This window comes from Taeniopygia guttata, chromosome 3 (genome assembly GCF_048771995.1).
Source record: "Taeniopygia guttata chromosome 3, bTaeGut7.mat, whole genome shotgun sequence".
Classification (NCBI taxonomy): Eukaryota; Metazoa; Chordata; class Aves; order Passeriformes; family Estrildidae; genus Taeniopygia; species Taeniopygia guttata.
In genome coordinates, this window is record NC_133027.1 from 28503280 (window position 1) to 28518840 (window position 15561).

The 15561-nt window shown below is 32.1% G+C and overlaps 1 protein-coding gene across 1 annotated transcript in view; it reads right to left on the minus strand.

Annotated features, from left to right (window-relative positions):
- EYS (eyes shut homolog) overlaps positions 1 to 15561 on the minus strand; it is a 765693-nt gene that overhangs the window by 605389 nt on the left and 144743 nt on the right. Inside the window, exons 9-11 of the mRNA XM_072926499.1 lie at positions 10561 to 10665; positions 10166 to 10305; positions 3424 to 3590 (exon numbers count right to left, since the gene is read on the minus strand). Coding sequence (XP_072782600.1) covers positions 3424 to 3590; positions 10166 to 10305; positions 10561 to 10665 — 412 coding nt within the window. The remainder of the gene's footprint in view (positions 1 to 3423; positions 3591 to 10165; positions 10306 to 10560; positions 10666 to 15561) is intronic.

Consider the following 15561-nt stretch of genomic DNA (forward strand, 5'->3'; position numbering starts at 1 on the left):
AATTGTGTTATTACAGTACTAACTTTATATGACATTGTCAACTAGGTCCTGCAGTCAAATTGCATATATAGTACAGGATGAATAAACTTGAAAAAAGAAAATTAGATAAAAAAAAATATTCTAATCAAACAGCTCAATTTACCCAGCTGGAAGAAAATGGAAAAAGTCAAGGATGAATAAAATAATAGAAGCTTTAAATTTTGTGATACCCAGAAATTATCTAAATTATGTTTAATTTTCACAATCTTGCTGGCATCAAGCAAAGAAGTGTTTCATACTCTAAAGCATTTTACTCTACAATGTGTCACTTCACTCTTTTGTACTGAGATTATTTATTCAGTTATGTGCACTGAAGAATGTGTTGGCAATTCAAGTTTTACCATACACCAAACCTAACTTCTTAATGAGATATTTTTCATCATAAACATTAATGAAATGCTGACATCAGAGCTATAGCTATTGACTAAAATACATTTTAAAAACATAATAATTCATCATGACCTTTTAAATGGCGGCAAATCCTTCCTTTCCACTGAACAGACAATAGTAAAGTATCTACTTTTATTGTCTTATTTCAGTTATAATCTTGGCTGTCCAAAATGTAATATTGACAAGAAAAAACTTTGCAAGGGTAAAGAAGTCAGAGTAATAAATTTCCCCTTGGATTTTAAAACAGGAGGTTATACTCCTCGAAGATCTCTTTCACTTTAATTATTCATTAAATGCTTCTCATTGAGGCATATTAAATCAGTTCTCTCTCTTCTCCTACACAGAACATAATCAAACAGTACAGGTTCTTTAGAAGGGAAAAAATATTATTGTTTTCTTTTTAATGTAGAAACATTTTCTATTTACTAAGGTAATGAATCTTATCTGTTGTTTTTTCTCTCAAGTATATACAATCAAATGTCAAGAGATTCTTTTGGCATGTGGATGAAATTACTCTGTTGCATGGTATCTGCCAGATTCATATTGACAGCTACACCATCAACCCAGTGGCAAGAGCAACAATTCTTTAAAGTTATAATTTTAAATACATGCTGATTGACTTCATGATATCACAACAGCACAGACTCAGCTGACACTACAACAATTAATTTAAATTAATTACAGGTTTTGTGTCACTGTAATTTGGGCCACTTTAGTTGTAAGAGAAGACTCACTAAACCAAAGGAATAAAACTCTTAAGACTCCTTACTGTAATTATGAGGATCTTAGCATGCAGCCTTGCTGAGAGTTACACTGTATAAAAGTTTAAAACTCCTCCCCCTTCACTTAGAGCAATTCCCCAATCTGAACTCAAAGGAAAGTTTTTGCATATATATAAATATACCTCTAGGTGACACTAAAGTTTGGAACAGTATTTTCAAAATGGGAGGAGAAAAAGAGCGTGCCATGGTAAGGAGACAAAAAGTTAGAAACATTTCACTCAGTTCACAGCTTATGTCCCATCTGGGAAAAAAAAAAAAAAAAAAAAAAAAAAGATGTCTTGAAAAATGAGATCTTCCAAGAGAAGGATGTTCGTGAATTGAAGTTGGATATTTTCTATGATTTCCTTGTGTTAGCATTACTATTTCAAACAACCACTAGAAAAATACATTATGACCAAAATTTAATAACATAAAATGCAAGATTTCTTAACTGAGAGAAAGGTGTAGAGTTTTATAGTAATTTTATGTAAAACAAAATCTAATACATAAAAAATTTTTGCCATATCTTCTGCGCTCATTAAGACAGATTTTGAATGGCTGTAATAGTTTAAAAAATGATCTTTGTAGTGTTCTTAATGGTACTTATACATTTGGTTCTCCATATATTGTGCTGACAGTTCTCTTATATCTTCCTGAAACTACTTGCATCAAATACAACTCTTCATAAATACCTTAATAAAAATTATACCCATTTTAGGACAGAAATGCAATTACATTTAGAATATTTAGAAAAGGTTCATTACATTCAGCATTTCCTCTTGTATTTTTTTGTTTTTAATCATGTATTGGAAAAGGGAAATTATTTTTATTTCACTTGCTAAAAATAACTTGGCAAATAGCATTTTGTTTAAGGCAGGCATAGTTTAGGCATTTTAAAAAATGTTCATTGTCATTGAGAAACAACAACTCTCTCTCAACAGAGCAGATATTATACAGTAAACATGATACACTTTGTCTTGACAAAATAACCAGTCGTATTCTTTTGGGGTCAAGTTCCCTGCTAACAAAACTGACCATCTGAGATTCAGATCTTAATGGTGTGTTTTCCTGTTCCTTAGATAAACAGATTGATATGTCAATATAATTTGTCTTTCAATTACTGAAAAAGTAAGAATTAAGTGTTTTCTGTCAGTAAACTCAGTCTGGATTAGCAAGTTAAAATCAAAAATTCTTTATTACCAGATATCTTCAGAACTACTTATTTCTCAGTAAATGCTAATGGATTTTGTAACATAAACATAGCTTTGTAATTCTGTCAGATTTATTTTCCTGATAAAGAAAGGAAACCCACAGATTTTATAGTTAAATAAAGTGCCAAAAAATGGTCCAGTAATTTGATACGAGAGTTGTTGCAAAGTGGAAAAAAAGGAAGGAGGTTTACTTTGTAAGGATTGCTTGACAAAAGTCCTTGAACTCTGATATACTAAGAATCAATCACTTTTCTCTATTTGTGTGCCTGTTTGGTAATTTCAGTTATTTTTACAGAAGATACTTTGAAAACAGAAGTGAAATTGAAGACATTTTTAATTGCTTCTATTTTTATTTTGTGCACAATTGCAATCTTTTCTAAGTAGAAACATTAAGGCATACTAATTACAGTGCTTCTAAGTAAGGCATAGCACAGCATAATGTCTTTCAAAATACATTTACAGATATTATGGAGAAGTTTTATTTAGTCTGGATTTTGTAGAGGAAAAATAAATAATTCAAGTCCGATAAGAACAGCTGAATTCTGTTTATTGAAAAAATATTTTCCCTTTATTTTCACTGTATTTTATAAAATCTCCTTTTTAAAATATCTACAGGATGTTACAGCTTACTAAGGACAACCCATAGTTTTATGTTTCTTTCAATAACTGAAATGATAATAAATTACCATTCCAATTTTTATAAGACACAAATTTTTATGACAGAGTCCAGGCTCAAAAATGTTTACCATTTAATAAAATAGATTGTTTATGTGAGATTCTGCATAGTTGATTTAACTTATTTGACCAGCAAAGAGGAATATTTGTTCCTGCAATACTTCAGACTATACAATTTTACTGAATCCACATCCTTATTGAAAATTAGTATTGCATGACATTTTTTGACATGAAAATTATATTACTGCACTAAAAACACTCTTTGTAATTCTTTCTGACAGTCAAAATATCTTCATACAGCATAAAACATTTTATGAAGGCTTGCATAGATAGCAATATGTTGGTACCTGTATTTATTAATTCCATCTTCACATGTGGCTCCATGTTGGCACTGGTTTGTCTCACAGTCATTAATATTTTGAAGACATGTGTTTCCAGTCCATCCAAGAGCACAGACACAGTGAGATCTCTGATTTTCTTCATCATAGAAGCAACTACCTCCATTTGCACATACCTGAGGATGAGAATTACAGATACACTGTGTTGGGTTTGCATGGTCAGGTTCTGGTAGTGGAGGGAACGCTATAGAGCTTGTTTCTCTGAGAAGCTGCCATAAGCTGCTCCCATGCCTGACAGATTCCAGCCAGCTCCAGGATGGACACACTGCTGGCCAAGGTTGAGCCCACCAGTGCTAGTGGTAGAGACTTGGGGTAACAGAGTTGAGAAAAAGGAAAATGCTTATTTCACAGAAGTGCGGCCAGAGAAGAGCAGAGAGAGAACATGTGGGAGGAACAGCTCTGCAGACACCCAGGTCAGCGCAGAAGGAGGGGCAGGAGGTGCTCCAGGCACCAGAGCTGAGATTCCCCTGCAGCCCTTGGCGCAGCCCATGGTGATGCAGCTGTGACCCTGCAGCCCTTGGAGGGCCATGGGGGAAGCAGAGATGCACCTGCAACCCTTGGAGAAGATCCACACCAGAGCGGTGGGTGCCCAATGGAATGTTGTGACCCTATGGGGGACTCATGAGACCAGACTGCTGTTAAAGGACTGCATCCTGTGGAAGATGTAATAGATCAGGAAGACCTGTAGCCCTTGTGAAGGGTTCACACTGGAAAAGTGTTGGAAAGGATGGATACAGAAAAGTTTGTAGAGGACTGTCTCCCATGGGAAGGAATCTACCATGGAAGAGGAAGGACTCCTCTCCCTGAGGAGGAAGCAGTGGCAAAACCAACATGTGATGAACTGACCATAACTCCCATTCCTCATATCCCTGCACCACTGTAGGGAAGAGGAGGTAGAAAATTTGGAATAAAATTAAACCCAGGAAAGAGAACGGAAAGAGTCAAGGTGCTTTTAAGATTTGTTTTACTTCTAATTATCCTGCTCTGATTTTGTTAGTAATAAATTAAACTAATTTCCGTAAGTGAAATCTCTTTTGCATGTGATAGTAATCATTAAGTGATCTCTGCCTGCCCTTATCTCAACTTATCATCAATTTTCTCTCTCCTGTCCAGTTGCAGCGGGCATTGATGGAGTGGCTTCAATGGGCACCTGGCATCTAGCCTGGGTCAACCCACCCTATACATAAAGAGTTTTTTTCTTTACATCTTGATTTTTTCCAAAAGAGTTTAATGGAATAAGCCATTGGTAATAAATATGGTTATTTAATCTTTTTATGTTGTAATATTGAAAAGATATGTCTCCAAAAACCTAAAATACTGAAGGCTATTAAATCAATATATCAATTTATTGTTTAGTTGATAAAATGCATTTATGTTGTAATTTAACAGTACAATTTTTACAACTGCCCTTAAAATGTGCTTGTTTTAGGAGGGACAATAGTGAACTAGACTGTTATTTTTCCATTGAAAGAGTAGAGCAATTGTTCCTATGTTGTATAATTTAACTTAATATGTATCTATCAGGAAAAGACTGGGGTTTTTTTATTTCATTTTAATTATAATGCAGATTCAATATATCCTTGAATCTTAATATGTTTATAAATTACATCTATGCTTTGGGAAAATCAGAAGCTACTTTATTTTCAATTTGAAGATACTGAAAGATTGAAAAATTTAGACTGGAACAGCTTTTTTCCTTTTTGGTTTTAATTGCTATTATTACTTACTAAACCAGTAATTACTGTATTCTTCAAAATTATAAGTCTGAATTAATGCTCCTTTCCTCATTTTACTTTTTAGGTTTCATTTTAATTTCCATGAAAATTTTGCCAGTATGAAGAAAGATAACTACATATTCATTTCAAAGCAATTAAGACCCCTCCTTCTAATCAATTGGTTTTTAAAGAAAATGGTGTCTAGGAGATGACTTAATGCACTAGTACTTCAGTTTGATTGAGTCTGAATCTCTTTATAATGTCATTAAGATTTGTAATAATAACAGTCCTTGGCAGAAATATTTTAATATTAATTTGTCTTTGATTAAGTTTTAAATTGACCTTAAAATAAAGAGATTTTTGTTATGCTCCCTGTACTAAATTTTAGACTCACCTTGGGATACTTATTCATTATAACAACATATTGAAGGAAAATGCAGTTCAACGTAAATGCAAAAAAAAAAAACCCCTTCTATGTGTATGGTATTGGAATTGTTATTTTTAGATTATTTTTATGTGTTTTCTTACTTTTGTATTTATATGTTTTTGCTGGATTTTATCCTGATGTTTACTATTTTATCAAAGCTCAAAGAGGTCAAATAAGCTCATACTCAAGAAAACCATCCAGAAAACCTTAAGCAATTAAGACAAATATTTCAATATTGACACTTTATGTTTAATTTACTCTTATGTAATTTTGATACTTTGCACTGTGAAGAAAGGTGCTACCATTTAAGGTGCTAGTGTAATCTAAAGATTTAAATTGAAATGAAAACTATGGAATGTACTTAAATATAAATCTTATTTTTCGACAGACCGTAAACAGGTCTATTCTTGTCAGTCTGACCACCATACTTCCGTCTAGGGCAAGTATTTTAACACAAATCTGCCTTTTTATGTATTCGTGATAAAATGTAAGAATAACTTTCTTCCAAAATCAACCAGTAGACTTTATTTCAGCTAGGAATTAGTTCTTAGAGGATTTGATTCTTCTATCTTTCCTTTGCAGGAATTGAGGGATACAACTATATGTCTGTCTCTTTAGGTATCACATGCTGTCAAATGCTCAAGATAAGACAGCAGTCATTATTTACAGCTCCTCTTTCATCTTACATTCCATGGAATTCTGTTCAGTTTGAATGAAATTGCATTTTACATATATTAAAAAAAACCCACACACATATATGTATTTTCCCCCAAGCAAACAATTTTACTATAGTCTTCAGGTTTATTACTGCCAAGTCAATTGTTCCTGAGTATTCCAATTTTTCCAGATGTGCAATTTTATTTAAACTGACCTATATTCTTTCTTAGACTGGTGGTACACTAAGCAAGTAGATAAAATATTTAACTTAAAAATATTGAAAATAGAAACTGTCTTAGTTTTACAAACAAGAAAACTTTATAAAGCTGCATATACAGACTAGAACAAACACCGAAGTGGCAGGTCCTCTAAACACTAAATATATACTGAGCATATAGATATTTCCATTGAAAAAGTTGGAACTATGGTCTTGACTGCAAGTGCAATATGGGATCATAGTTCATAAAAAGAGAACATTTTCAAGTAAAATATGCAAATGGAGTTCAATAAATTTAAGTATTATAAAGTTGTAGATAGACACTGAGAGGAATTTTCAGATGTGGTTTAGTTCCTAACTCATATGGTAATTATTTTTGACAAACCAAGCTGATGTCTGCTAAGCTAGTCTGTTTATATCTTAAAACTGAAAAGAGAATGAAAAATAATTGTGAATACTTTTTAATTCTTATTCTTAATTTCCTTTTAAAAAACAATTACCATTGGTCAATATCTTGCAGTTCACATAGTTTATGGTTACACTTTAGAATTTTTCATAGTAAGAGCTAAAGAAAACAATGATTTTTTAAGATTGTGGACAGAATTTTGAAAAATAATTGTTTTAAGGGAAACAATAAAATTCATAAGTAAGATGTAGCTGTAGCCACTAAAAATAATCACACATAGAATCATAGAATTAAGGCTGAAAAAGATGTTCAGGATCATTGAATCCAACCCTTGATCAAACACCACCATGTCAGCTAAACTGTAACATTAAGTCTCACATGCAGTTGTTTCTTGAGCACCTCCAGGGATGGTGGCTCTCCCCTGGGCAGAGGGAGGTGGTGGAGCCCAAAGTTTAATAGCCCTTTCTGTGGAGAAATTCTTCCTGATATCAAACCTTAACCTCCTCTGGCACAGCTTGAGGCTCTGTCCTCTTGTCCTGTCACTGGTTGCCTGGGAGAAGAGGCTGACCCCACCTGGCTACAACCTCCCTTCATGTAGTTGTAGAGAGTGAAAAGGTCTCCCCTCAGACTCTTTTATTCCAACCTAAATAACTCCATCTCCTTCAGCTGCCCCTCATAAGACTTACTTTACAGACCCTTCACCAGCTCCGTTGCCTTTTTCTGGACACACTTCAATACCTCAATGTCTTTCTTGACGTGAGGGGCCTAGAATGTCTTAGAACACCTCTTAATTTGTGATTGTTTGGGTCACAGGTACAATTTCAAGGTATCTAAACTACTCAGGGATGCGGTACCTCCATCACTGGAGGTTTTCAAAATGTGATTTATAATCTAACCAAGGCTTTCTTTTCCATGAAAGGTTGGACTAGGTGGTCTTACGAGATCCCTTTCAACCTGCGCTTTTTTATGGTTCTGTGATTCTGTTACTTAAGAATATCATGTTGCACTACAATTATTTGTTATTATGAGTGATCTTATAAATGCTCTATGAGCTCCTGTTAATAAAAATATTAAAAATTGTAGCATGCATTGAATATTCAAATTGAAAAATTAGATATTTTATTTATTCCTTTTCATGTCTACCTGGGCACAATACAGGAGAAAATGCATTATAACACAAAGTGGCTAAATTTGGTTCTGTTGGAAGTCACTAATTTAAAGATGACAAAATTATTATTTGTTTAGAGTTCTTTCATAATTCTTGGTCCAGAGCAAGCAGGCATTATCCTAATTACAAAGTTAAGATTAGATTTTGAATTTTAAAGGAAGATATTCCCAGTCTTAACCTGTTCATCTCAATATTTTTTAATATTTGCTTGAAAAAAAAATTAAACACAACTATAGTGTATTAATCGTTGGGTTGGGAAAGAAAAAAACCAAACCCTAATGCATTAATATCATTATATATTTATACAGAGATACAAGACCCTTAATTAATTTTGTCTATTTTTTGTTCATTAAGAAAATATTACAAATAGTAGCATTCTTTTCAATCTATTTTGTTGAATACATAGATGATTTAAAGCAGTTCAGCATAACAGAGACACCATTGGAAATGTAAATAAATTAAAGGATGCAAAAATGTATACTTATTTTCTCTCCACAACAAATAAATTAAGAATTAAATGCAGAGTAATGAAATTTATTGACTAATAAATAATCTTTAATTTCAATTAAAGGGTTTAATCTTTAATTTCAAATATTGCTTACACTATTTCAGAAATGTACTAAAATATTTATTTGAATACAGCCTTTTGTTTTTTCCAAGAAGGAAACGATATCATTTTAATGACCTGTACGCTAAGAAAACAGGTAAAACTTAAATATATAGATCCATAATTTTATTTTCTATTCTTTTCCCATTAAAAAATCTACTAATTATTTAAATTATGCCCAAATCAAGCATCTCATACAGTGAGTTTATATATATATATATGTGTGTATATAATTACTTTTTTTCCAATATGACATTTGTGATAGTCTTTGAAATGTTTGTATGAATAAATTAAATATGTCTGAGGGATTTCAAGTGAACATTACAGTAAAATATTTTACTAGGTCCCATCAGCATCCTTGGCACATCATCACTTCCCATACTAAATAGCCATAATGATGATTACACCATTATGATGCTATGTCATGTACTTGCCAATATATTTGCACTCAGTATGACACTTTAAATCATAAAAATGTTTAAATTTACCAGATGCTGAACAATTTAAGTATAAACCTTTGAGCCAGTACGTTTTTCAGTGCTATATTTCATATTCACTAATAAGTGTCTACTCATGGACTTCAAGGTGACATAAATATTGATTGTTCTTTGTAAATATGTTGCCTACTATGCATAGTATATTTTTATAGTAAACATATTTCAATAAAAGAATTGATAAAGCCTGTAAAACACTCATTATCATGTTTGTGTACTTGTTTGGAAGGCTATATAGCATTATGTACAGAGCTTTTAAAATAACCATCATAATAAAAAAGTGCAACAGTATTTTGGTTTAACCCATACCATAATCTCATAGTCCACCTCGATATGAATGAATCCTGCCCAAATATAATTTAAAATGTAATAAAGGATTATGAGAAGGATAGAACAAATACATTTCTTCTTCAAAACGTTGAAAGTGCAAAAGTTGAATTCATTTCCATATGTTGTGAGCATTGAAGTGTAACGTGCAAGGCAAATATAGATTTATTTCTAACTGCATTTTCATCTCACATTGAAGGATAATTAGTCTTGCCTTTTTGTTGTTGAATATAGCTTGTTATTTTTTTTTGTAATGGAAATGAAACTTCTATCATTTCTTCTGTGCATTGCTGTACCATCAGCCTTCTATCTGGTAACTTTTAAACATATCAAAGATAGCAAAGAGATTTTGCCTAAAGTTCTTCAAGTTTCAGAATACAGCAGCAGCAAGTAGGGGACAGAAAGAGACATCAGTGACAAAAGCTATAAAGAACAAGAAAGGCAGAGCTCAGACATCACATGGTGTGTTGGACAGTAACCAGACTAGTCAGATCACACACTTTTATATACATATGTTACACAGGAAAAAGGAAATTAGCACGAGAATATATCAAGAATTAGTACTATGTTTAGGAAACCCATGCAAAATGAGGCTTCATCAGCTCACTGCTATTAGAATAAGTTGTTTGATTTCCCAAAAAAACTCTGGGTAGAATATATTGCTTTTTCCTACCTCTGTGTTTCCAATACATGGTGATAAACATGTGTAATTAAATCCGTGAGATTTATCCATACACAGTGCTCCTGGGGCACAGCTTATATTGTTGAATAAGCAAGCATCAATATCGAGTTCACATCTTTCACCTTCAAAACCTGCACCACAAAGAGAATGTTTAATCACAGTTCATTGAGAATATTGACATTATGACTGTTCAGGGTGTTAGCAGTTAACACCACTCTAGTAGAGTTATTTGACAGTTTTATTTTGTGAACAAAGAGAAAAAGTGCTTTTTTCATAAAAATGTTCACTGCATTTGTTGACATACATTGCTATTTTTATGTCACTATTTCTTAACATAAATATTTGGATAATATTTGTTTTTTTAGAAAAAGTTACCAATGCCTCACCTATAGGGCAACTGCACTTAAAATGATCTTCATAGCCAATACACGTTCCTCCATTTTCACATGAATTGGGACCACAGTTGTCAATTTGCACCTCGCAGAATTCTCCTGAAATAGGAAAAAAAAGTCCTAAAATGATTAGGAATTAATATCACGTTTTTAAGGAAACACCTTAAGTTATATTAATAATATTGACAGGATAACTTTCTTTAAATAAAATCTTTGGAATATTGGTTAAAGATCTTGTGTATGTTTTCAGACTCTTTCACTCCACTTATACATATAAAAAATAGATTTCAGTGTTTTAAAAAAAAAGGTCAAACCAAAAATCTTTTTTCAGCATTTGAAACAATTTATCCAGAAGGGGATACAGAGCTGAAGAGGGTGGATTTTCCTTGGAAATAATTACCTGAAATGGAGGTAATGCCCTACTATATACATATTTCATTATGTATTTTCTGAGCTCTATTTTGGCTAGGAAAAGGCTAGTCCACATTTATCTGAGGTAACCTTTAGTGTGATTCACTAAACAACTTGCTCATTTAGCTGAAAACTGCTTTTAGCTGAGCAGGAAGAAATAATAAAACTTTTAACTGGACAGTTCTAAAACAATATACTGAAGAGAAATAGATCTCATGCAATGTGATATGAATCAATAAGGAAGATCATCCATTAGTCTTGGAAAACTATTAGTCTTGGAAAACAACTGTATTTGACAGAAAAGAAGCACTTTCACTTTTTATTCTTATTCTTTTTGTTACTGAAAAAAAAATTTAGTGAATTCTGTGTATGCATTCTTGATGTTTTTTTCTCTTGTTATTGATGTTCTTTGTTTTGTTTTCCTTGATTTTTTTAGATTTCTATTTTTACAGCAGCAAATTAATAGAATAAAATTTGGTAAGAAATGACTATGTCTCTCCTTCAGTATTTTCTGCCAATTTCATTCACTTTTTAGTATGCTGGAATGGAGTCCCAAATTTAGACCTAAAGATTGCTTCTCATGGACTTCTGTAAATTCAAACAGGAATATGTTGTGATTTGTTGGCCAAAAATCCCTATTTTGGGACAAGAGGTGCTAAACCACAAGTGCAATCTTTCTTTTACAGAGAATTTTAAGGAATTTTAAGGAATTTTAACATTTACTCTATCCTTTCAGTTTTCAATTAAAGATCATCCACTGATAACTTCAATTAAATTTGTAACAGCCAAGATTATATTTTATTATAATTTATAAAGTTTACTGAGTTAAAAATGTTTTTAATAATATGAAGTAATAGAGAACATAAGAAAATAGGAAATTAGATACTTCTTGCTATTTATTATTTTTATATATGTAATATTATATGGGAAACTGTGGGCAACCTGACCTTCTATTTACAAGACTCTCATCTGCTCTGTTCATGTTGACTCTAATGGTAACCCAAAGTATCTGCATTTCTGGGGAGATTTCATCATGATGATTACTTTTAGAAAGACACTTTTTCTGTAATAGTGGACAGTAAAAAGGCATGCTAACACATAAATAGATATTTTCATTCCAAAAGAAACAGAATGTGCTAAGGAAGTTGCCATCTCCTAGGAATTGTGGGGTTTGGTTTGTTTTGTTTTCCTTAATGCCTTCCTTTTGGAAGGCAAAATCAGGAGCAAAAAAAAAAAAGAAGCTGGGAAAAAAATTCAACTCAATATGTATTTTGGATCAACTTTTTCATGTTTATTCATGAGGATAGAATTGTCTTGTCCAAGAAACCCTTATGAATAAATATTAGTGCAACCCAACAGGCTTCAAGAATTATTTGGCTGTAAATCTGAAATTCTTATAGTGGCAGTATCCTTTAAGCAAACTTTATGACTTTTCTCATCCACAATGAGGTCAAGAAAACTAGTAACTACAAATTGTTATAGAATTTATTGGAATCTGAATACTGCTGAGAAATGCATAATTTATGGTATTAAAGTCTGATTAAGTGATAAATGGATATCAGGAGAGATCTCCACAGTAATCCACTTAGCTTTTAATGCCTAATTATCACTTCATAGTGAGTAAGGGCTGAGTAATTGAGAAATGCAGTACTTAGAGAACTGAAACAAGATTTTTGTGCACAATTAAGCATGTTATTCTTCTATCAGGAATAAGTTCAGCAGACCCAAGGAACAAAGGAGAAAATAAAGAAATTTTACAACATTAGGAGGAGGGAAAAAATTGATTAAAGACTACTTATTAACTACTGTTGCACTGTTTATTTTTGTAAATGAGCTTATACATTATTTATCTAAGGATGTGTTCTTAAAAGTTAAATTGTTTAATTATTCTCCTTAATTTTCTTTTATTACCCATATCTTTAGAGGAAACTTTCTTTTCGTCCTTGATTCTTGCTCTTTTAATTTCCAGCTTATCTTTAGCTTTTCTAACTCCATCCATACACACACACGTAATCTCTCTCTGTGCCTTTTACGCAGCTTCCAACTTCCACCGTCTCTGTACCATGGGATGCAACATTTAATTGCATTAACACACTAAACCTGAAAGAATATACCTTGCTTCTCATCTGTGTATTTGTTAGCTTAGAATCCATGATTAACTAACACAAGTACATAGCTCTGGGGTTTGTACCAGCCAGCTAAAAAACAGATAAATTAGTGTACTTATGTCTATACCTGATAATAAACTTACCAGTATATTTAAATACATTACAACAAATAACCTAATTCAGGTAAAATTCACCAAAGAATGCTAAAAAGCCTAAAATGTGACATTGTTGAAAAAACACCAGTAGAGTGAGGAATCTTTTAAATGGACTTTGGGACCAGAAGAAAAGTGGCAAATTTAATATAAATTCTAAAAGTAAGCTGAGGGCTTTGTGTTGAAACTGCATTTCCACTCATTTTCTGCAGCAATTAAATTTGCCCTGATAATGATTTTAATTTTAATATTTCAGTTATTTGATCAATACATTTTTGGCTTTAGGTGCATATATGGTGTACTTCTACCCTGCACATAACACAGATTTTCAACATAACAGAATCATTGAGAGCCTTATGTACCATTAAGTCTGACTTTATCACATATATCCCTGAGGGTTCTTAAAAAGAATATAACTCACAGTTGCATTCTATTTTGCACAGTGTAGGAAAGCCAGCATTTCTAGTGTGTTTCATTTTTAATTGACAAAAAAATTTTAACATGTGAAGCAGAATTTGCATTCCCTCGGACTTTGGCTGCACTTACAGCTGCTAGAGATATTTTTAGTTTTATGTGATCTTCTATTTTTGCATTCTGCTCTTGCGTATTTTTGTACTTCCACTCCTAATTTAATATTTTTCTCTTTTATTTCAGAAACTGTGTAACAACCAGTGTGCTAGTAAAGAGTGTATAAAGATGATCTGCTATAAAAATGTAAACATTTTTAATTTGCTATATCACGTGGTAACAAGTTTATCAAACAAAAAGAACACATGACCTAACACTTCTTCTCAGTGCACAAGTACAGGATCGTATCATAATTATTTTTAAATGTTTATTCTCCAAAGTAATTTAATGAAGCTACAACTCAAGACTTTTTTTTTTGTATGTTTTTTTGTTCCCTGACTTTGAAGGTATTGTAACACCCAGTTAGATTTACTGCATATGTACACACATGTGCACATGCTGAAATAATCACTGAACCATTACTTTAAACCATTCAAACCAAGAAGCTAGTAGGAAGCTCAAAAAATATGCTCATGGGCATATTTTGAGTGAATCTTAACTCTCTGACATGCTGGCTTTTGCATCCATGCCATTGCATTATAGGTCATGAAAAATTCCACTTTTATTGTATGATGTGTCTCATCCTGAACCCAGTCCAAAAGGGGTCGTATGAGTGGAGCGCTCTAAAATTCTCAGCTCTTTCCATGTAACCTAAAGAGATCAAAGAGTGACAAGCCTGGTACAGACATTGTAAGTACTTGAAAATTACACATTTTGCTTCATTTCCTAGAACTTTACATTTATTTATTTATTTCCAAATACATTGAATCAATTTACACTAATAGTTATTGCAACCACTAGATAAATTTCCATGGATTCTGAATATTTTCTTATTTTCCCTTGGAACTGTGTAGAAATATGCAGTAAATCTATTCTTAGATAAATCTAGGTATAGTGATAAATCTTTGTGGTTTTCCAAGTAAAGAAATTTCAGTGAATGAGAAAAGAAATTTTAAAATAGCAGAAATAAAAAACTGATCCGGAATTCACACATGTAGGTGTTCAAAGTTCTGCTTGACAGTTGGACAATCGAGCCTAAATGACTTGGATTTGACATTAGGAAAAACTATTTTGTTAACTCGTTATCATAAATATTCAAATGAAGATTTATTTAAGATTAACATATGTGGTTTTTCAGTCTTCTTAGAACAGAATATAATTGTATACTGATAACAAAAATATTTTACCTACAGCTAAACATTGAAGAAAGGATCATGTTATTGTTCTCATTGGTGGAAGCATTTTTGCTACAGGTGGGTTGAGGAAACTTGAAAATCTTCCCCAGCTGTAGATCAAAACTAGACAACTTGTTTGGACTACATTATTAAATTTTAGATTTCTAAAGTACATCATACTGAAATTGCTCATTCATTGATTATCACTACCATATCCCTGTATTTAATGAAAAATCATTAAAAATGATACAGCCATCTGAAATGGCAGCTGGCATCAGAAGGAACAGATTTATCTAAAATGGTATTTGAAAAATAAACTAAAAATATTTTTTTTTTTTAAATTTTCAGGTTTAATTATATATTTTTTCTGTTATTTTACTTCCAATATTCCTTAGTATCTGCATTTTAGGATGGTGTTTCACAGATCCCTGTGAAAAAGAGTTATTCTTCTGAGAGAAAGAAATTAAATAAGGTAAACTCAAGAACAATGAAGTCATAATTTTCTAATGACACAGTTTTTCTAATTAACATATAAAGGGGATAGATTCCATTAGCTTATGAAAAGGAAGAATTTACTAGGAT